The sequence below is a fragment of the Mizuhopecten yessoensis genome, unplaced genomic scaffold (assembly GCF_002113885.1).
Source record: "Mizuhopecten yessoensis strain PY_sf001 unplaced genomic scaffold, ASM211388v2 scaffold11009, whole genome shotgun sequence".
Taxonomy (NCBI): Eukaryota; Metazoa; Mollusca; class Bivalvia; order Pectinida; family Pectinidae; genus Mizuhopecten; species Mizuhopecten yessoensis.
In genome coordinates this window covers 1,061,434-1,086,516 of record NW_018408833.1, presented here as the reverse complement: position 1 = coordinate 1,086,516, position 25,083 = coordinate 1,061,434, and the positions used below count along the sequence as shown (strand labels likewise).

Below are 25,083 nucleotides of genomic sequence, written 5' to 3'. Positions count from 1 at the left end.
AGTAAAATATTGACGCCGGACGCCGGACGGACGTATGGACGGACGCCGCACCACGACATAAGCTAATAAAAACTGTTATATAAGCTTTCAAAGCAGAATCATTTTTTAAAAACAGTTGTCAATAAAAAGCCAAGTTGTAATCTGGGGAAACATTTTGTAAAATTACAAAAACTCAATGACCTTCGAAGTAAAACCATGATACCAACCAAATTTAGACCTGGAAGAACAGATTTTTTATTACAAACTTTGACCCTACCCAAAACCGAATATAGACTTTTGACCCAAAAAATGGTTACTGACAAAAATTTAAACTTATCCTTTTTCTAATGACAATTTGTTACAAAACTTCAGTCTGACCAATATCTATATATTACACCATGGCCACTGCCTGAACACCTCGGGAATTTGTTACCAAATTCAGTCTGACCAATATCTATATATTACACCATGGCCACTGCCTGAACACCTCGGGAATTTGTTACCAAATTCAGTCTGACCAATATCTATATATTACACCATGGCCACTGCCTGAACACCTCGGGAATTTGTTACCAAATTCAGTCTGACCAATATCTATATATTACACCATGGCCACTGCCTGAACACCTCGGGAATTTGTTACCAAATTCAGTCTGACCAATATCTATATATTACACCATGGCCACTGCCTGAACACCTCGGGAATTTGTTACCAAATTCAGTCTGACCAATATCTATATATTACACCATGGCCACTGCCTGAACACCTCGGAGATTTGTTACCAAACTTCAGTCTGACCAATATCTATATATTACACCATGGCCACTGCTTGAACACCTCAGGGATTTGGTGGTCAAAACATAATGTCATAATAAAACAAAAATTATAAGATAAAATATTGAGGTAAAGGGTACCATGTATCAGTTATGATTCCAAAGAGTGCCACTTTCAAACTTTTATTTCCTTTACTCTGATATTCATGTTTTACTTTGATGGTGTGCGTTCAATTTAAAACATCTGTATAGTGTACACGATTGACATTGCATTGGTCCCAAATTTTTCGGTTTCCTTTACGTTTCTTTTTCTTTTCAGATTCTCATATTTCTATCAACTGTACATCGTTAAATACATCACATATATAGAAACAAATTGTAGAAATGGACTTCGATATTTAATGCTAGTGGCAATGGTAATTACATATTTTAATAAGATGGTGCCCTTTACCCAAAGGACTTCTGTGGACCCATCAGAACACTAAGCATTCTCTTGTATCCATAGTTGGACACCTGAGAACCGTTGTGATTTCTTCAGAGTCCACATGGGATATATCCTCCTTCCTTGGCCAAACATAGACATTCTTTGTGTTGGTTTTCATAAAAGTCGCTGTTAATGGGTTGATGTCAATGATCTGAAAAAAAGGAGACAAAATATAAACAAAGTATCACAAGTGATACAAATCCCCTCATGTTCACACATTGTGACAGATGTGAGAGGAAATGAAGTCGCTAGAGCGATGACAATTTTTATATAAAAATAGTAACAGTGACCTTAACCTTCAACGCAGAAACCTGAAACGAGAATTAGTTGAATGCATTGCCATACCAAACACTTGTAATGTATGAAGTTTCATGAGATTCTGTCGAGGAATGAAGTCGATAGACAGATGACAAAGATTTTCTTAAAATAGTAAAAATGACCTTGACCTTTAACACAGTAACCTGAAACATGAAGTTGTTCAAGATATTGTCATACTAAACTCTGGTATCATGAAGTGAGGTTTCATGAAATTCCATTGAGGAATGAAGTCGCTAGAACAATGACAAAGAGTGTAAAATACGTACGTACATACATGTACGCACCGGCGGAATCCTATATCCCCTCAAACTTTCATTGGGAGGGGATAATCAAGTCATCAGCAGTATCAAATATGTATTAAATTGTAACATGATCACCATGCATGAAATGAACAAAGGGCAAATAACTCTAATTGCTTACATTTTAGCAATCATCAAACCATTATGGTACAGGTCTCTTTGTTATTCATCAGAAGATATTTTAAAGACTTTTACATATATGACCCCTGTGACCTTGAAAATAGGTCAAGGTCATGCATTTGCGTCAACAAAATGTCAAGAAGATTGATACTACAGTGTACACTGATGATAGATTTATGGACAAGATTTAAATGTCAAATTAAAGGCAATAACTTTTCTATAATCATCAAATCTAAATTCTTATTTGGAGAACACAACCAATTAAGTACCATGTCTACTACAAACATCATTACATGACTTAAGACGTCGATAGGAAGTTGAACAAAATAAAAGCAAAACCAAACCAAGTACTACATTAGTTTCACAAATTTAATAAGACGCATGATCAAGAAAAAAAGTGCCTTCTTCTGTTTTCTATAGAAATGCTCCTAAAACCATGAGTGTGATCACAGCTACGTTTCTACTCATATCTATCAGCTTAACATTGTGCCATGTGCATCCTTATAATTACCTGTCCAAAACACAGTTAGCTACGTCTCCTTCTGTCTGATAAAAGTGGGAAGTCCACCTCAACAAACTCATGCAACTAGTATCTGTAAATAGAATATAAAAAATGATCATGTAGATTATATTAAGGCTGGTTCTGAAAATTGTGAGCTGTAATATAAAAGCAGTATTAAAGGTTATTATGTGAATTCTGCATGTTCAAAGGGAGCACAACTTTTCATCAAATGGTTATGTTGCCCTGGAGTAAAACTTGCTCAATTTGTTCTCACACCTGACAGTCAACAAAAAACAAATCTGATATTAAAGTCGCAAGATTCATAACCAAGAGATTCTGTTTAATAGCAAAAGTGACATTGACCTCAACAACTTTACCCACAAACTTGTTAAAAGCATTCTCATACACAATTGATATATTAAGTTTGATTAACAAGGCAAATTATTGCAAGGCAATCCATAGTCTCCACTGGTAAAGATTTCTATATATTTACAGAACAGTACACTTATGTCAGAATGTACCTACTGTTAGGAAAGTATCCTGATACATACTTCTTGCACTCCACCATCCCAAGATGTCCTTGTACACCAAATCTGGTTACCCAAGGTGAAATAGTATAGAAGATATGCCAAAGACAAACTTTTTCAAAAATAAAGGTCAAAGGTCAAGTCATAGCTATAGGTCACAGCGATCTTCTTCTTGCACTCTGCACTCTAAGATGTCCTTGTATACCAAATCTGGTTCCTCCAGGTAAAGCAGTATAGAAGATATGCCCCAGACCAACTTTTTAAAAGTAAAGGTCATAGGTCACAGTCACCTAATTCTTACACTCTGCATTCCGCCATCTTAAGATGTCCTTGTACACCAAATCTGGTCACTCCAGGTAAATAATGTAAAGAAGACATGCCCGGACAAACATTTACAAAAGTAAAGGTCAAAGGTCAAGTCATAGATCACAGTGATCTCATCTTGAACTCTGCACCAAGATGTCCTTGTACACAAAATCTGCTTACTCCAGGTGAAATAGTATATGTCCCGAACGTCTCGTATGGAAGGATGGACAGAAGGACGGATTGAGTGCTAACCTATAGTCCCCCCCCAGGAACCAGTGGGGGACTAATATCCTGCCAGAAAGTGATTGTATTGATTTTTCTGTTAATTGTAAAAGTGACCCTGACCATGATGCCCTTGCTCATGTACTTGTATGAGATATATTTAAAATTTAATGAAGAAATAAGATGGACATAGCTCTGACAAAATGTGAACATACATTAACTCCACTGACTGGACATCTGGCTGGGCATCTAGCTGGGCGACTGACAGGAGGAATGGCTGAGCATCTGGCTGGGCGACTGGCTGGATGTTTGTCTGGGCACCTGGCTGGGCGTCTGGCTGGATGTCTGGTTTGGCGACTGGCTGGACGTCTGACTGGATAACTGGCTGGATGTCTAGCTGGGCGTCTAGCTGGGCATCTAGCTGGGCGTCTAGCTGGACGACTAACAGGAGGTATTGCTGGGCATCTGGTTCGACATCTGGCTGGACATCTGGCTGGACGTCTGGTATGGCTACTCGCTGGACGTCTGGCTGGGCGTCTGGTTTGGCAACTGGCTGGACGTCTGGCTGGATGTCTGGTTTGGCAACTGGTTGGATGTCTGACTGGGCGACTGGCTGGACGTCTGACTTGGCAACTGGCCGGACGTCTGGTTTGGCGACTGGCTGGACGTCATGCATATGCTGGGAGACTGGCTTGGCGTCTGACTGGGTGGCAGGCTGGTTGAGATGGGCTGCTGGCTGCAAATCCCCAGCAGGTTCCAGGAGTGGAGGGCAACTCCTCCTTTGAGTTTTCCTCTGTATTCGCCTTTCTTTCCTGGCCTTGGCATAATAACTAATAAAAGAAAATGTCCAAAAAGTAATTTTCTTTAAAGCAATTAGCAGGGTTTCTGTATTGTGAAAAGATACATATAGCACAACCATTAAGTGTTTATGTGTGACAGTTGGATGACAAGTACGGTATGTCACCTTCATCAGAATTTTTTGTTTTTTTATTACGTTACAAAATTTGATTTCTTATTGATTTCAAAATCTTTATCAGACAGTGACTCATCAATAATTGTTTGAATTTATAAATGTCTGCCATAATAATTGTGAAGGTAAATACCATTAATCAACGTAATTAACATATCATCCAATCAGATTTCTCCAAAATTCACAATTGACTTCTTTCTACTACAAGCTCAATTACATTCTGCATTCCAGCATTTGTTCCATTTTGATTGCACTGTATCAATATTGAACCCAACAGGAACCTAGCTGATGCCAAATATAAACATGCTGGTACCAAAATGGAATGAATGGCAAAGCCTCTAGAAAACATGCGCCAAAACATAAGTGGGACAGACAGACGGGAGTGGAAACCTAACTCCCCTCTGGTTTGGACATGAATGGATTCAATAAGCATAAAAAACTTACATCATCATAGGTTTTGTCATTGGCCACCATTTCTCTTGGCCATGAAACTAAACTGTTTCTCTACAATACAACAAAAAAATTACAATCAGAATAATTTCACATTTTTAAATGTTTTTTTAATACTATATATTTATTCAAAAGAATATCAGGGAAGTGTTGTAAAAGTGTATTAAAAGTGAGACATCAAATTTATGAACGTCTGTATTACACTCGGTGCTTCAACTATTTCAATAGCATTTTGTCTCCATTTTAAATTGATAAATACAGGTTATGAGACTACATATGTTTGGCACAATATCTTTTCCAAGTCAGTACTACTCTTAGCTACTAGGTTACCCCGACATCTTTCCAGTCCTGCATAGCGTTACTGGCTGGCAGGTAGTCTAACACAGAACCCTTCCCCTTGTACTCTATCATTACTGACAGCCATGCTCCTGGGTCATCAGTGTCTTTGATGACTGTAAGAAAAAATAGCAATCAATGTGCATACAGGGAGTGGGAAATCCAACATCCGTGCAGAGAGTTCATTGTAGTTCTGTGATGCACTCCTGTTCAAACATTACCAATTCTGCTGCCATGCCTTCGTGTTTACAAAGGAGCACAACCACCACATCCTTGAAGAATAAACTGAACTGCCTCAAACCAACAGGAAAATAGGACTTGATTCAAAAATACTTAAACCTAGGGGTCATGAGAGAAATATATCAAGAATCTTTAACCCAATCAGCAAAATAGTTTCGGCTTATCTCCTGATTAGTCCACCAATCAGAACATTTCTCGGTCATTTTAGATTTCAAATTTGTTAAACACAATTATAAACTAGAATGATACACTGACAGGGCAGCAAGGGACCCTGTCATGTGCTTGACCGTAAACTCCATTGTCTATCTTTAGTAATGGTGACACTGACCTTGACCTTAGACACTTTTTAAACCCCTATTGTTGCATATCTACATATCACAGTGTATCGCCATGTCAAATTTCAGAAAGATTAGTTCTTTGGATTCCGAGAAAATATTGGAAAACAAAACTGTGGACGGACAGACTGATGTTTACTACAAATTAGTATATTATATACTAATATATGACCAGAGAGGGTATTTTCATCATCCATGTAATCAAATCAAATAACATTTAAACAACTCACACAAATCAGTACATGGGTATGCAACGATATTGGCCTTTGCAATCGGTACGTCCTTGTAATCCAGCAGTGTAACAAGACTCCTGAAAAGTAAAGAAACAAAAACAATATAGAAAGAAATAACCCATTAATTTCAAAATACCGATGATATTTATGTCCCAAGGATTCAGTTACAGATGTTTCTTTTCTATTTTACTTCTGGAAATATAAAAAAAAAAAAAAAAAAAAATTAGCTTGTATTGTTGATGCAATATTAACAAGAAGACGCCATCATCGATATCCCTCGCTCGCAGTGCAAAAGTCAATAACAAGAGGCCCAAATGGGCCTTCACCGCTCACCTGGTATCAATTGTAACCTTAAAAGTGTAAAGCTACAGGCAAAATATCAGTATTTATAACTGTAAGTCATTCAAAAGAACCTGTTAAAAGATGTAAACACATTTGACCCCTATGACTTTGAAAGTCGAACAAGGTCATTACATTGAACAAACATTATAGCGGCTATACGCCCTTCATCTCAACATGCAACATGTCAAATATGACCACCCTAGACCTTATTTTATTGAGATTAGGTTATTTAAAGGTTAATACATATTTAATTTAATGTGACCTAGAAAGTGGGTCAAGCTCATTCATTTGAACAAACTTTGAAGCCCTTCATCCAAGCATACTACTGGCCAGATACTGTATCAACATTCTTGATCTTATGGTTATTTAGAAAAAGTCGTTTAAAGGTTTAAAACATATAAGATATGTGACCTTGAGTATAGGTCAAGGTTATTCATTTGAACAAACTTGGAAGTGCTTTATCCCAGCATGTTATTGGTCAAAAATAGAAATACAAAAACAAAACAACAAATAATGCAGGGGTTGAACTCAGGACTGTTTACTGTCTACACTTTACCTGGAAAGTCGCCGTCCAGGAATTATAAATGCGAAGCATGAAAATGATGGCCGCTTTTTTGAAAGCAATGCCTATAGCTAGAAAGTATATAGATAACTAAACTAGACAGGGGAAGTTACTCTAAGCCAGAAAATTCCATATATTCTTTGAAAACCTTGATTTTCACAAATTTCATGTTTGTACCTCCAATAATCTCCAAGTGTGGTTGCTACCATTGATTCCAATAATCGCCCACCCCCTACTTTCGTTTTACCAAAAAAGAAAGAATAGGGTATATAAATAATCTGAAGGTGGTGACTTGATGTATTCATATATACTCTATTTACCCTGTTTTGTAACAAGTCTGTAACTTTTCCTCCTTATCATCGTCTGTTGAAAACTTGCCGTAATCTAACTTCCTCTTCTTGAACTCCCTGTCCCTGAAAGAACACAAAAAGATAGCATTTATTCTTACATTTAAGCTTAATACATTAAATTAGCAAAGTGTACCTGGAACCTGGATTGATATATAATTATCCCACTATCAATAAACCTACACCCCCACCACCGCCGCACACACCTGAAATGTGTATTCAAAATAGGGAAACAAACCCTATAAAATCATTAAAGCTGACAGTGCTATTTTCAAAAGCTAGCTAGCTTGCAGAAAGAAAAAAATAAATATTTTTAGACTACTTTTGAGATGTTCCCAAGAAGAGACTATTTCTTCCAGCTATTGTATCTAAAGACAAGCCTATATTTTAGTGCTTTCTTGGTAATGTCAGTATGGGTCTCCCCAGGTATAAAGCGTTCAACCTTTCAAACCAGTTATCACTGTGTATTGAATCATAGGACGGTCAGTACAAGAACGATTAATTGTACATATGTACTAAATATGATACTTACGGTGAAACTTGTCTTTTTTTCAGGTAATGGATAACATTGGTCGCTTTCTCTTTCAACTTCTTCATAACTTCTTTGTCTTCATCGTTGATATTCAAAACTAGCTCCTTGATCTGAAGTAATAATAAGTTGTTAAATACATATAATTCAGGGAATGGGGCCCGGCGATGCTTTGGAATTGGGAAAATTGTGTTGCAGTACACGAAATTCTGAAATATTTATATAAGGTTTTACCAAATACTGACTTTCTTATCTAAATCCTAAATCCAAAACATTCCTATATTTTGTTTTAATAAATAATTCTTTCATAACATCTGTTGCTATAGTATTGCAAAGTCACCTGAATACAATATGATGATAACAGTTTCTATATTTCTGTTTGATTGAGAAATTTTGAAGAGATTTAGGAAAAATAAAATCTTTTTCCATTGGGAATTGGGCAGACTTTTGCCCCGGAAATAAGCTCTGGGACCCACCACATATTTAGTTGTTTTGCTATCAATGCATTTAGTCTACACTATTGCAAATAAAATGTTTTGTAAAAACACTGAACGCCAGGGGCTCGCCTTATCAAAATCTAAATTTGATTTCTTAAATCTCATAAAAAACTCATACAAGTTCCTCTGATTAATCTGTGACTGTGATGTATCTTCCAAACAGATTCCATCACACTACAAATCGAAAGTTACCAAAGTTCCCTTGTCATATCTACCAGTACATAACTTCTCAAATTTTCTATAACTTATTGCAGAGACGAGTAACCAGAGATTGGCAACTCATTCAGATCTCGCAATATCATGCATGATCTTATTGTTAATTATCAAATTATTGAACTTTGTCAGCATTGGAGGATATAAAAGGAGTTATTCTGTAGCTGAAGGGCATACCAGCCACTCATCGAAGCCACCCTTTTAAATTGTTTATTCTGAAATTTATGCATTTTCAGAGCTAAATTATTTAACTTTGTAAGAGTTGGAGCATATTGATATTAAGAATCTGGTGAGAATCCCAATCTGGCTTGAAACATCATGTTAGAATTAAGATTAAAAGATATTTTTTTTAAATTAAATAAATAACAAAAGGAGTTAGGAACAGAAAGTGTCATGACATCCAGTTCCAGTCTCAAATGGTAAGACATTAAAAGATCAAGCTGCCAATCTCTGGTTAAATGTGTCTCTGCTTATTGCAAATATAAGCGAATTACTTTCTGTTTACCTTCAGCATCAATTCGTGGAAGTTGTGTCCTTTCACAGATCTGATGCCTGTCTCAATCACTGCTCTCCGTATGACAGCCTTAATTGAAAATCCTGGTGTGAGTGTTGGTGACATAATTACAATACATATTGTAACAGCCTTTACCCTTTCACCCCTATATAACTTTAATTAACCCTACCATGCATTGATTTGGATGATTCCGGTATGGTCTACAGTGGTGAAAGGGTTAAATTACAGTGCACTTCCAAGAAAGCTATAGCTGTAGAGCACTTTAAAGAAAGCTTTGTTTAATATATGTAAGGGTTCCACTGGATTGGATCAGTTATATCACCAAGAAGATTTTCTTTTTACTTTTACTATTATTATTACCAACAACTGTAAAGAGCATTGCCACTGGATTTATTTGGACACTTCTTTAAAATAGGAATATTGTTTCATATTAGTGACATTGGTAATAATTTATTTGGCAGACTTTATGGTACCCTTTTTAATTGCTTTTTTAATAATGACCTAATGGAATCCTATACAACCTGGCCAGAACACCACAGTAAAAACGTCCTCATTTTATAAGTTTATTACATTGTCATAATTAAAATATAACGAGCTACAAAAACACAAAATAATATTTGATTAATGCGTTCCCAAAATGAAACAACCAAACTAATAGAAGATAATCATATTTAATGAAGTGTTTTCTTCAGGGAGAAGAATCATGTACATGCATCTCCCTCTAACTTTTGAACAACAAGGCTAATCCTATTTTTTTAATGGATAATCAATCGATTATAGTTTTTCAATTCTTACGATTAATATAGATAATTGAAACAGCACAAGCAATACCTGTCTGTTATTTAGTTGCAGCCCTTTCAATCACTATAAGCGAGAACAGGTAATATATTTTTTTTCATAATGTGAAATTCACTTACGCATAAGAAATTTTGATCGTTCACAAGAGTCTGTGGGTTCTCCAGCTCAGGATCTCCAAAGATCTGACGTCTCATCAGCAGGATGCTGCTGATATCAATACTCCTGGGCTGAAGAAAACCTGCTGCAGGGACTCTCATGTGTGTTTTGCCATTCGTCGATGATTCTGATGGTTAGAATATAGAAATCATTGTTAAAACTTATGCAATCCAATTTTAAAATAAGACTTGTATTTATGCTCCAAATACCGACAAACTCCAATATATTGAGTGTATCAGTAAAGGAGGGTTAATACAAGTCTAATTTTAATTAGCTTGAAACTAATTTAAGTCTGGCCTAAATCTAATGCAGATATGAAGTTGTAAAATTATATTCCAACATACATTTGGCTGTCAAAAAATTAGCAGAACTCAAGTAGAAATGTTTTTGTGAACAGAACAAGGTAGAACTAGGCCCCTAGCGACACTGAGATTTAAACATTTAGTCTATTAATAGCATTTTAATATTTTAGTGTCCATCATACCATTATGACAGTCATAAATTTACATTTTGATAATTACAAACAGTATTAGTTTTGAATATTGAACAGTCTACACTCACTGGTCATAAAACACTAAACAAAATATAGCGAAAATAGAATACTTAGACCTAGAAGCAAATAAGTCCCTGGCCAAAAGATATTTTAACCGGACAAATTTTGTAAGTTACATTTTAAATATAAAGTGATGTGCCATTTCCCATTGAATTCTATGTTAATTTACATTTTTTCAAAAAATATTCCTGACTTCATTTAACATCCAATTTTGATAAAACTTGACAGTACCCTTTGTCTGGCTCAGCGCCCATCTTTCCTGTTTAGTATTCTCCATTGGAGCAGCTGATGAGCTAAACAAAAACAAATTAAGTTTTTGAGAAAACAGTTTTTTATTTCTTTATGCTGTTTGGTAAGTAAAATACATCTGTTAATTGTTAAGGATAAAGTACTGAACCTGGGAAAATAATCTAATGAGTAAAGATATGTGTCATCAGAAATGTTCCGCTGAAGTTGTTTACTTGATTGTTTTGCAGAGTGATCAAAGTCTGAAAATAACAAGTAAATTCACGGATTTCATATTCCCCGCTTTAAGGACATGTTTAAGATGAAGTGTTATTGTTGAGAGTTACTTGAAACATGATATGCTAGTATGGAGTATTAAAAGCAGACAAAAGAGAAAATGTTTCTTAGAAATTAGGCCTTCAGTTTCTTTCAAAATGGCCAGTGGATCAGGATTAACAGTGTAACAGCCTAGAAGAAGTCTAGGGGGTTTATGAACAAGCCAAATTCCATCGGCCCCTCGTGCCACTATGGACATTTTCTAGTATACAACAATTCCATTGGATACCATATATAGATTTGACTGATTGATATCCTGAGCTTCGTTAGTATTGGAATAAGACAAGGTGCAGTTTTTCAATTACAGGAGGGAAGTTTAGGGTCTCTGAAAACATTATTTTTCATACGAAATGGATCTGTTACAAGAATGATCTCCCTTTGATCATAAGTAGGGAAGGTATATTCTGTATAGGGGTTGCTTCCCTTGCCCATATTCTCAATCATTATAAACAACCATATCCTCCTTAAGCTCTGGAGAATGGAGCCATATCGGATCACATTCCTGATGAGATCTATATATGACACGTTGCCATCGCCAACTAAACTGCTGAAATAGGGCCTGACAGAAGATCCAGAATGCAAGCTATGTGACGTTCGTGCTACAATGGCCACATCTTGTCTGGATGCAGAGAGGCTTTACAGTAAGGGCAATATCGAAGGAGACACAACCAGGTTCTCCGAATCTTAGCAGATACACTTGAGAGGGAGAGGTGAGGAGAGTCAAGCAAACAACAGGTTCAAAGAAAACAGGGAGCCAGTTCGTTAGAGCAGGAACGTTCCACGCGCTGGGGATACGTAGCATAGACCAACAGAACGCAGTCAGGGTCTTAGGAGAGCAAGCCGAGGGTGCATCATGCTGGATATGGCACCAGCGAGAGGACAAGGAGTGGAAGTCGCACAATGACACACAGTAATAACATCACCACTTGGACCAGCCACCTGTAGGATGTCATGATTTTGAAGGGCGAAACATTCAGCGACGGTGAAGATGTCAAAGTGGCGACCTACACTCCAACACCACACAACGGAATCCACGAAGGGGCGACAATACCAGATGTCAAACGAGATTCAGCCTGACCAGATCAAAGCAAGTTCAAGTTCAAGTTCTTTATTTGCTATAGTTTTACAAAGCAGACATAACATCCTCTGTAAGCATTTATTTATCATTTATAATGGGATGTATTACAATATTTCCCAGTCACTGAATAATAGACAAGGTTACCATTAATTGTTAGGGTTTTTGATGACCTTTAATTAACTTATATATTTGTAAATTTCCATAGATCACATTGACGAGCGAATGGAGCCTGAAACATGTTAATAATTTGAGCTTCTTAGGTTGTCTCAAAGCGGTTCTCAAACTATTATCCGTGGTTATAGGGCCTTTGCAACTAGACAATATCTCTCTCAACTCCCAGGGGAGCATACAGCCGGTGCTGCCATTTCGGCGCTCACAGCTAGCATTCAACAATTCTAGCACTAACCAACCACGTACTCATTTACAGCTGAGTAGACTGGAACAAGCGGAGTAAAGTATCTTGTTTAAAGATACAACACAGTGCTGTGCCGTGACTCAAACCCGCAACCCTTTGGTCATGAGCCCGGTGTCCTACCACTAGACTACCGTGCCTCATTAATATGTATGTGCCCACCACAATTTGTTGAAATAGGACCATCATTAAGCATAGTTTTTGCACAGAAACCAATTACCCAATTAGAACGTATACATGTAATTAATTATCCATAATATGCACAGATCATACTAGTGGGTGAACTTAGTCTTGAACATGTGAATATGTATGTGCACATCAATTTTTTTGAAATAGAACCATTATTACGGCACTTACTGCACGGAAACCAATTAGCCAATCAGAATGTAAAAGTGGAATTATTTATGCATAAATATGCAAGGATCACATTGACAAGCGAACTTAGTCTTAGACATGTAAATAGGTAAATGTATGTGTACACCAAATTTTGTAACAATCAGACTATTATTAGCCTAGTTATTGTACAGAAACTGAACTGTGACGGATGGACGAATGCATGGAGCGACGAGCCCAAATTAAAATCCCCAATTTTCATACAAAAACTTGGAATAATTAACTCTAGTCCTGACAAAGTGACTACAATGTGCTGCAGCCCAAACTGAAGCACGGATAAGGTGACTAATAGTGAAGGCTAAACTCCAGTCCACACCAGGCCAACACTGATGTTGTCCAGGATCTAGTACTCACTATTTACTGTTATCCTCCTTTAGTTGCTGGACAAGAATCCGGACAGCACTGGATCCATTTCGAGACAATTTTGAAATTTCTTCGAGATTCAAATCCAAGAGATCATGGTTGTTTAAGCTGAGTGCCTGGATAAAAAGATTAAAGTTAAACTCTAAATACATATAATAACAAGAGAATTTCACAGTAGTTTATTAACTTATGTCTGACCTTAAAGAAATGAACCACATTAAATATTACTGCTTACTACATTAAATATTTGACCATCAAACAACTTGTCTAAAATCAGTTACCTGATAGTAATGAAGATTTAATTTTTTTTCAGTTACTATTAGTTACTTTTAATGATTGACCTTCGTTTTAACGGCGTATACAGTAGTTTGAACACAGTTTGCAATGAACATATTCTATGGTGCGCTTAAGTGCTTCATACAGAATATGTTTGTTGCCAACTGTGTTCATACTACCATATATGCCGTCAAAATGAAGGTCAATCCTTGTATTTACATCATAAATAATGTTCAAATGCTTTTCCAAGAAAACAATAGTCGAAGTGAGTTGCTATGATGGTAACTACAGCAGCAGTGGTTGCTAGGAGAAAATAGTTCCAGTGAATCTACCTCGATATATTGGTAAATATTCATTTATAACAGTCGCTATATGTACGCGTTGACATACTGCTCTGGTAGTGACACGGTCGAACGTCGCAAAAGGAAGCCACCATTGTTTGCTTTATTGTCGAAGAATTTTGAATGTGCATCCATGGAATAAAGAAGTTTGCCGGCATCCCTTTGTATATAATCAGTCATAATGGATCCTGAATATGTTCCATGTTTCTTGATGTTGAAGGAACCAAACCAATGGCTGTCATCGAACAGCTATCTGGCTAAAGCGTGAAAGACGTCGTATTTGAAACAAGTATCAGCCGCGGAGTATTTTGTCATTACGTATACACTACTTTATACGCAGTCAAAGTTTACAAAGCTGGAGAAGGGAGAGATAAAAAAAAATATTTTATACTGATCACATATTTCATGTAGAGTACTACTTATACATAACTAGGAAGGAAAGCTATATATATACTACTAAATGTTTTATTGGTGGGTCTACCTTAATCTCCTGTAATATAACAGTTAGAGCCGTCTGGTCCGCACTACCGAACTGAGACACAAAATAATCCATGCTCTTCCTGGCGTAGTCCTAAAACATACAAGCACCACAATCAACCTGTGTTATGGTTATATGCGTACAGGTACAGTTTTTAGAAAATTTCAACATGAATTCCATGAGTATATTGATAGTTTTTCATCATTACTAAAGGATAATGTGTCCACACTGTTTATCATTATAAAATAATTAAAAGGACTCCCAAAGGATTTGTCTGCAACCCACTTCCTTTGGTATCTAAGATTTGAACAATAAAATATTCTGAAATATAAAGAAACTTTATTTAAAATCTCTACATATAATTTTCGTATTACATCACAATTTAATAATTTAAGTAATACATAAAGTTTCTCACAAAATCCTACATTGTTCAAATAGTCAAACCTGATTTCAATGAAAATTGCAGACATGGTTTTATGGCCCGAGGGTATGCTTATCTTACTGTTCAGTCAAATGGTAAAGTCAGGTTTACTGACACAGTGTAAGTATATCAGACCAAATGATCAAGTCCCCAAACAGAAGTTCTATTACAGTCCCAAATCAGATCATGGTAAAGTCAGGTTTACAAACAGATCTAGAGTGTACTGTCTGACCAAGGTATCCAGTCCCCAAACTGATGTAATTAAATCAAGATTTCGTGTTGTCAGGTCTAACACAAAAATCCTGTCTCCATCAGGTTCTGTAGTATGACTCACAGCCTAATTACCTTGTGAATGGTTACTAGGGCACCCATTATCTGCATCACTTGTACTATGTGTGTTGGTTGTTGCTTGGCAACCTTCTGTAGAGTGGACACATGATCGACAAAGATGAGTGGACTGGCTGTTGCCATGTCAACAAATAGACACAAAATCATGGGCGACAAGGTATTTGAGGACAGATATTTTACAAATTTTCGCACATACTTTTCAAGCACCTGAAACAGAAAATCAAAAATACAGTGAGTACTTATAGTAAGTAATCTTATAGAATGACATATATACATTTTCGCATTTGAGTAGCATTAAATTTTGCTATTAATGCAAATCATAGAAATTGTGTTAGTTAATTTTACATAACTGGCTTCCTTTACTGTAATGTGCCAATACATCTGTGCTGTATCTCCACCAATGGGAAGTTCTTTTTTGGTCAAATTTCTGAGTTGAAGTTACTTGCTTATATTTACTGCAAAGAGTAGTGTACAAAATAAATATGTTTCTCCTCATTTCAATTTTTACAGTAATATCTAAGATCTGCTATGAAGATTCAATACCCAGATCTCAAATTTATAAAGCAGAGAACTTAATTTAACCCCTGTGTCACAGGTTATGATTTTTGTTATGTTAATACTTTTTAAGGTAGAAAAGTTACGAGGAACACTATACAATAATGTTATGGTATTTTATAACAAAACCACCTGTTGGCATTACCGGTATGTTTCCCAAAGAATTTTTGAACTTTAATATTAAATTAAAAGATTTTTTAACAGAATTTCTCTCAATTTATGACAAACAATGGATACCAAATGTTATGACCAGTTGACCTGTGATAATTGGACAGTCAGTCTGCAGTCTAAATCATCCAGGTTCCCCATCACAAAAATGACAATGAACATGTAACAATGCAATATTACTGGTCGACAAAAATCTCTAACGGTACAGAGTAACCTACCACACATGCAGGCGTTACGCACCCTGTATGTACTGTTAGAGTTATACTTACTTTAGTGTCAGTCTTGGCTATCATTCCAAACACCTGGAAGAGATTGAGCCTCTGGGATAGTTCACACTTGTCTATAATCTTGACCAAGCAGTCAGTCTGATCAATGACTGCTTGTCGACACTGGGTAAATATCTGGGGGAGCAAGGTACTCAGAAAGTAGTTGCCTGTGGGGAAAATCAAATTTACAGTAAAATCTCAGGCAGTTATATATAATTAAAGGTTGGGTAATCTAATATAAAAAAAATCAGTATTTAATGCTGTTTCTGATATGAAACAACATGTGCCGGGGACACTCATATGATGTGTTTATACTATCTGTGTATGAAACATTTGTGAAAACTCTCTTCACAGTGTCTGCTATATTTTTTAAAACTCTTCTTGCTGTACAATTATCACAATCTAAAATTATGAGACATACAATGAAAACACTCTAGTCCACGGTGATCTGTAATCCTGATATGGAAATAATCAAACTACCTTATTTAAAGTGATACAAGTTGTCAGTATATACATATGTACCCCTGAGCAGGCTGCTGAGGATGAGGTCCACGTGAGGTGCCAGGAGGTCAGCGTTGTCCAGTGCAGCCAGAGACAGGTAACTGGACACATTGCGTCCCAGCTCCTTGTTATTACAGCATAGAAAGTTCACAACCACAGGAATAGCTAGGATCATTACCTTCCCCTTGTCGTAGTGCTGTAACAAACATTCCATTTTTAATCAGTCTTATTGATACAAAAATGTGTTAATTGCACAATGCATCTCATAAATATACTATCTTACACATTTGAAATTTTGTGTTAGAGTGATCCCCCTTTAAATACATGCGATATATCTATTGTTATTAATACATTTATTCTTTTATGTTCAGTTGTGCCATAATAAAAATATAATAAGAATAGATTTTCTAGGAAAGTTACAATCCATGTGTACAGATTATATCCTTAACAGACAATTAGATAAGGCAGACAATTTGTCTATGAAATCATGTTATTTTAATAAATAGAAAAGAGGTTAAGACTGGGATTGAGATGATGCACATCAGAAATTCCGCTCTAACAGCTGTAACCTTGACCTTTAGGAAAAGGACCTGAAATTGTACTCTGTGACCCTTTTGACTTCTAGTATTTACTTTCTGACCCTTTTGACTTCTTGTATTTACTTTCTGACCCTTTTGACTTCTAGTATTTACTTTCTAACCCATTTGACTTCTAGTATTTACTTTCTGACCCTTTTGACTTCTAGTATTTACTTTCTGACCCTTTTGACTTCTTGTATATACTCTGTTACCCTTTTGACTTCTAGTATATACTTTGTGACCCTTTTGACTTCTTGTTTTTACTTTCTGACCCTTTTGACTTCTAGTATTTACTTTCTGACCCTTTTGACATCTTGTATATACTTTGTGACCCTTTTGACTTCTTGTATATACTTTGTGACCCTTTTGACTTCTAGTATATACTTTCTGAGCCTTTTTGCTTCTATTATTTACTTTCTGACCCTTTTTGCTTCTAGTATTTACTTTGTGACCCTTTCGACTTTTAGTATTTACTTTGTGACCCTTTTGACTTCTAGTATTTACTTTCTGACCCTTTTGACTTTTAGTATTTACTCCTGACCCTTTTGACTTTTAGTATTTAATTTCTGACCCTTTTGACTTTTAGTATTTACTTTCCGACTCTTTTGACTTCTAGCATTACTTAACTGCTTTGTGAAAGGAACTGAAATGTATATACATGTATATAATAGGTCAATATCACTGTTAAATGTCGAAGACTTGATGAAACTTAATTTTGTTCCAGTCTCAACTTTCTTATAACTCAATATTTCTACGTGTGTACATAATCACATTTAGGGCGTGTGACAGTTGTATTTTTAAATACTGAAGACACAGATCAATAGGTATTTACTTGTGTGTATAGTTTATATGAAGTCATTTTAGTAGTACATGTAATTAATATAAGCTGGCTAGCTAAAGTCTGTCAAAGTAAAATTAAAGTCTACACAATGATAACATGACGTGCCTGATGTCTTATTTTTGTCAGACAGAAGCTATAGAGGATCTTTTCAATAACCGGATATTGTATTTAGCTGGTGTAACTGTATAAAATAGGTCCAAGCCTAGAACTGATTAAATTCAAATCTTACAAACTATAACATTTATCTCTGGTCATTTCCTTGTTGATTGTATTTGTTACGTATGTCCTAATAAGTCACGCAAGTTCGGCACGGGCCGAGAGAGACAGCCAAAGCGATACACAATGCGACTTCTGTCAGCCATATTGCGTGTATGCCGCCTTGCTTAAATGTAGCGTGCACAACAGGCACGTCAGAATCAAGTTTGCCCAGTGTCTACAAGTTTCAGAACAAGGGGCAGAACTCTAGCAGACTTGGACATGACCTCATATTCTGTTAGTACTGATTGGATACAGGATGAATTATTGCAAACTTGTAATATGTACAAACCAATGGTATAATGAGAGTAATGTGTTATGCCCTATGTTACAAAGGGAACAATTATTTTCAGAATAATGATTGGAACCTGACCATGAAGAGGAACGCCATGATGTCGGAGGCAATCTTGGCATGGGGAGGATCCTCCTCCTGAGAGGATGGGTTCAAGTTGTGTTTCTGACATAGCTCCAACAGGCGTACTAGGGCAACAGCATGCTTCTCAATACTCTCAGTCTTCCTAAGGGAACACAGGGATTAAATTATTGTTTTTTTAAACAATTATTTTCCTATAATATTTTATCTAAAAACCTTTTTTTGGTTCTTCTCCACAAAATGATATAACCCTAGTATGAATATTTCTGTAATTTACCTGATGGTTATAGTAACCGTGGTAACACATATTTCTGTAATTAACCTAATGGCTATAGAAACAATGGTAACACATATTTCTGTTATTTACCTGATGGCGATATACATATATGCAAGTAACAGTGGTAACACATATTTCTGTTATTTACCTGGTGGCTATATACATATATGCAAGTAACCGTGGTAACACATATTTCTGTAATTTACCTGATGGCTATAGTAACCTTGGTAACACATATTACTATAATTTACAAAATGGCTATAGAAACAATGGTAACACATATTTCTGTTATTTACCTGATGGCTATATACATATTTAAGCATTGAACTGTTTTTGTATGGTATTTATGTTCTATTTGAATGACACAGCGTTGCAAGCAAACAAATCATAATCCGCTGGTTCAATACTTATATTTACGTTTTCTCTGCCTCTTATGTTCATTTTTAACTTATAATTTACATTTAAAATTTAAAATTCCCGCCTTATAGACAGTCAACACAAATTCGTTCAATAGTTGGAACAGTGTGCTGTCGCGTGCTGATTGGCAAACAAAGTAGTACTTTGAAATTTTAACAAAAACTTATTCCACAATTCAGTATCTATATAATTGCGTATGATATGTATATAGGGTGATTTAAGTTTATCAATAGAACTCTGAGCTGAAAGTTAGATTTTAAATTGTTTCGATTTTTCCCCGGAACAAATTTCGCGCATGGTTACACATATTTCTGTAATTTACCTGATCGCTATGGTAACCATGCTAACACATATTTCTGTAATTTACCTGATTGCTGTAGTAACCCTGGCAACACATATGTCCACTACTCTCTGGTCATTGTCGTTAGAAGCAAAGTCTTTGTTGTCTAATATTTCTCCAATCTTCTGAAGGACACTGATAAGGCACCTCTTGATATCGCGGTCATCCAAGGAAAAAAGGTCACCTGCCTTTGACAGATCCTTGTTCCTCAACACGAAGGCAAACAATTCGTGCATTTTCTGAAGAGTAAAATTATATCAGCACAAATTCTTTGATTTACCAGCTTAGAATCTATAAAGTAGGTTATTTTTTTTAGGCTCCGAAAAATATATATACATGTATACCCTGTATTCTAACTAATGAATATTGTTGTTAATATGTGTGAATAGTAGTAGCATGATTCTAAGTCAGTGGTAGTAGTTAATCTGTTGAATAAAGGGCCATTACTCCGTCAAATACGGTGCGATTATTACTGTTATCAAACTTGTCCGATCTATTATGATAATGAACCGAAGTTTGAAGTTTAAATCCATAGAGTACCACTCGAGATATCATGCGGACACTGCTTCTGCAATTGAATAAAGGGTCATAACTCCATAAATTCCAGGCTGATCATTGCGATCGAACCTTCCAATCAAGTTTGAAGTTAATTAATCTACTGTAAACTACTCGAGATATATATCGACCTAGTGTACATGCGACACCGTTAGAACCCGCCTGCTCACGTGGCAACAAATTAATACATCTCATCGTTTGAGTGAATGTAAAAATATAGGCTGAAAATTATATATTGGGGATGCATTAAGAGCGGTCCTCCTTAAAAGCGTCTTCAACCGACAACAAGCGTCTTCAAGTGACAACAAGCGTCGCCAGACAAAATCTTTTAAAATACTGAATAAAGTAAGCGACATCAGAAGATATGTTGTTAATATGACTATAATACACCTCTGTACCAAATTTCAATTTGATATTTGATAAAATGACCGAGTTATGACGAATTGAATTTTTACTATCGCGGCGTGGCACATGTGTGTATTCGCATGTAAAGTGAAGAAAGCGTCGCCAGATAATATCGTTAAAATTACTCGCTAAAGTAAGCGACATCAGAGGTTATGTTATTAGTTAGACTTTTATTGATATACATTCCAAATTTCAGCTCGATATTTGAAAAAATGATCGAGTTATGATTAATTTATTATTACGATCGGCGGTGTGACACACGTGTGTGAATAGAACTCAACATATGAAGAAGCGTCTTCAGAACATATCTCTAAAATTAATCGATAAAGTAAGCGACATCAGAAGATATGTTATTCATATAACTATGATACACCTTTATACCAAATTTCACTTAGATATATGAAGAAAATACCGAGTTATCGTGAATTTATTATTTTACTATCGTCGGCTTGGCACGCGTGTGTTAATAAAACTGTACAGATCAAAAAGCGTCTTCAGACATTACTTCTTAAAATAATTGATAAAGTAAGCGACATCATGAGATATGTTATTCTTATGACTATGATACAACTATATACCAAATTTTAATTTGATTTGTTGAAAAATGATTGAGTTATCGTGAATTTAATTCATACGATGTACAGATTTTAAGCTAGACGCCGTGCCACATTTGTGTACGTAGGGTATACGTAGGGCTTCGCATAGGCAGATACGTGTATGTGTTATACGTCTCTGACATAGGTGAACACAGTTAGAATATATTGCTATATAAACATTGATACACCTTTAATCAGCTGTGTCAAGAATAACATTATTGTATTTATTGAACAATTTAGATTTTAATTGAACCCATTAAGAATACATTTAACAATGTGTTTAGTTATATATTTTTATTATAAATAATATAGTGGGAGGGGGATGCGTAATTTTCGAGTTTCTCAGGTCTTTTTTAAAAAGATTGTGGCCCTGAAAAGGGCCGTTTAAGCAGGCGACTAGCTTAGTCTTTGACAGAACAACGCTAGTCGCTGCTCTTTTTATAGCACATATAACAATATAAATAACTCAATGGTACGTACTTTCCTATTGGTAGACCAATATCGATCCACATGTTATCAGTTATGCTAAGCGAAACAAAAAACCGTACCACTTAATCCACAGCCACAATTGGACGAGATTTTTGTACTGAAACGGTATTACTCGACCCTTGCACGCGACGCGTCCTATAAAAAACGTATAAGTTGGTTCGACAGAATGCTAGGGTTTGGCGATGAAGCGATGAACATTGCTATTGCAGAGTATTTAGGATTGTTTCCTTCAGAACCCTCTATCCACGGCCGTTCTAAACGTACAAAACAAGAGTATCAGCGAACCCTCGCTACAAAGGAGGCAATACACGATAGGTTAATTAAAAAACAGACTTCGAAAGCCATTCTAGACGACATTAAGTCACTGGACGATTCTATGAATGAACCCAGAGACATGTCATCAGTCTTTGGTGAAGATGGTTTATTGAATTGTGATTCAATAAAAGAATTCAATACCAATGCACAAAAGATTGATGAGTCATATGGAACACGCTTAGGAAGATATTGGTCAGAAAAGATTTTACCAACGATTAAGCGCAGGGTGATTGAATCGAGATTGCGCAATGCTGCAATTCCAAAAGGTTGGAAAAACAACAATTGCGATGAATCACATTTCAAGGGGACTGGAAAATATCAAAAGTTCCCGAGCTGATTCAGCGTTTGGATACCATTCAACAATCGCAGTACTCTGACGTACGTAGATCGTTGCATGGTACCGGAGACTATGAATTGGCCGCGCACGCGCAGCATTTCAAGTTGAGCACAGTCGTGTGGCGGGAATTGTCAACGTTTGATAAAGCGCGCAAAGTTGACAAGTTACTATAAAGCATGTGTGGAAGAAAACAGACTTTTTAACATCTACGAATGGTATGTTAACAATACATAAAACCGCAGCAATCGCCAAAAAACCAGGGACGCGAAAACGTGTTCTCGCGAATCGCACCGAAACGCACGGTCCTGTTAAACAACAAAAGTTGTAACTTAGTTACCTGCTGACAATTACGCTCAAAGAAGAACTTTTTTACGCTTTCACAACACTTGTGTGTCCGCAGGACGGGATTCAAGATGTGAAATTTTTTGACATTTGACTTTTTTTGAGAAACAGTTATTCTTACGTATACAGACAAAATGTATTTGATACCGATATTTACACCTGTGTGCCAGTCCTTTCATTAGAAGTTTAAACCGATTTTATTTTTCAGCTTTACCTTTACAAGAATAACCATTTAAAATTGGTGTAGTGTATATAAATTCATTTAAAACTATAGGGATTTTTTTTATAAACATCAACATTAAATCGATCAGTCACACGAACATATAACGGACCCTGAGTAGAACCACGTCCGTAGGGTCTGGTAACATGCTCGTTTCAAGAGTGTGGCTGAGAGTTCTACAATATAATCCGTTCTAACTGTGTTCACCTATGCGAAGCCCTACCCTACGTACACATATGTGACACGGCGTATAGCTTCGTAAAATCGTAAAATTAAATTCACGATAACTCAATCATTTTTCAACAAATCTACCTGAAGTTTGGTATAAAGGTGTATCATAGTTATATGAATAACATATCCTCTGATGTCGCTTACTTAATCGATTAATTTTAGAGATATAGTTTGAAGACGCTTCACAATCTGTTGAGTTCTATTCACACACGTGTGCCACACCGCCGATCGTAATAATCAACCTTATCATTACTCAGTCATTTATTCAAATATCTACCTGCAGTTTGGTATAAAGGTGTATCATAGTTATATGAATAACATATCTTCTGATGTCGCTTACTTTATCGATTAATTTTAGAGATATAGTCTGAAGACGCTTTACGATCTGTAGAGTTCTAATCACACACTATGCCACGCCGCCGATCGTAATAATAAATTAATCATAACTCGATCATTTTTTCAAAAATCGAGCTGAAATTTGGAATATATATCAATAAAAGTCTAACTAATAACATATCTTCTGATGTCGCTTACTTTAGCGAGTAATTGTAACGATATTATCTGCCGATGCTTTCTTCACTTTACATGCGAATACACACATGAGCCACGCCGCGATCGTAAAAATTCAATTAATCATAACTTGGTCATTTTATCGAATATCGAGCTGAAATTTGGTACAGAGGTGTATTATTGTCATATTAACAGCATATCGTCTGATGTCGCTTACTTTATTCAGTATTTTAAAAGATTTTGTCTGGCGACGCTGAAGACGCTTATTGTCGGTTGAAGACGCTTTTAAGGAGGACCCATTAAGAGTAAGAAAGACAAAACTTCAATTTCAACACAAGTTTTATATCAGTTTGGTTGAATCACACTTGTTATGTGGATGATCACAGTATAATTAATGTGGTATCAACGCGTAGTCAAGGGGAACATCTCTAACTTAGTTCTTAGCTTGACGGTTTTGTAAATACATTTTAGGTTATCGTCCATATTCAAAATGGCACAGGCTCTTGTGAGAGCTTATATACTCGCGATCGGGCCCCTATGAAAAAATGGTTCATAAATAAAATGTAGGTTTAGGTAAATTGACAGTTATCCTAGCAACTGTATCCAAAGGACTGGACAACAGAAAGGTATATATTAAGGGGTTATATTAAGAGTTGGAACATATCTGATATATGTGGAATCTATATTTGAACGGTGTACACTGTAGTGCACGAACTGTAGCCAGTTTTGAGAGGAGTGGTTGGGTAAAAAACCGAATGTAAATAGCACTGTATGGTAAGACCAGAGACCTATAATACGTATTATACGTCTCTGGTAAGACCAATAAATATGCAAATTTTGGTAATAAAGGACGTTGCACCTTTCGAAACTATTGAAAAAGATGCCAATACAACAGTGACATTAGACACACGTTTGGATGTCACAGGTGTGTGCCCAGGTGAATGAAACGAAAGTTCATAAATAACGTAAATAGTTCAACGATATTAAATATGAATTCAACATAAATGTATAAAATACGTACTTAAACACTTAACCATATTCCATTTTACTTAAAACTGTCATCCAGACATCAGACGAGGCAATTCATAAGTCAGGGGAGATAACTAGTACAGGAAACACCAATTTTAGAAACGATTCAATCAGAAATCCGGAGGATTGTAAAATAGCTTTCGTTCAACCGTTGTGCGTTTAAAACTAAATAATGAGTCTCATGATGTTTATTATACTTCTATAAA

At 36.0% G+C, this 25,083-nt stretch overlaps 1 protein-coding gene across 2 annotated transcripts; it reads right to left on the bottom strand.

Annotated features, from left to right (window-relative positions):
* Positions 1-24,952, bottom strand: LOC110464572 (ventricular zone-expressed PH domain-containing protein 1-like). 2 transcript variants are annotated; one of them, XM_021519846.1, is made up of 19 exons: positions 24,870-24,952; positions 19,876-20,087; positions 18,815-18,959; positions 16,789-16,963; positions 16,270-16,433; positions 15,275-15,484; positions 14,512-14,601; positions 13,405-13,529; positions 10,838-10,899; positions 10,017-10,180; positions 9,091-9,168; positions 7,879-7,988; positions 7,320-7,412; positions 6,093-6,172; positions 5,282-5,403; positions 4,946-5,005; positions 3,747-4,360; positions 2,486-2,567; positions 1-1,388 (listed from the first exon to the last, which is right to left on the bottom strand). In XM_021519846.1, exons 2-18 carry the CDS (start codon positions 20,082-20,084, stop codon positions 2,561-2,563), a joined length of 2,508 nt encoding a protein of 835 aa, XP_021375521.1. In that variant the 5' UTR covers positions 20,085-20,087; positions 24,870-24,952; the 3' UTR covers positions 1-1,388; positions 2,486-2,560. The 2 variants fall into 2 exon arrangements, with proteins under 2 accessions (XP_021375521.1, XP_021375522.1); XM_021519847.1 differs by lacking the exons at positions 1-1,388; positions 2,486-2,567 and having other exon boundaries at positions 4,109-4,361.
* Positions 24,953-25,083: the final 131 nt, after the last annotated feature.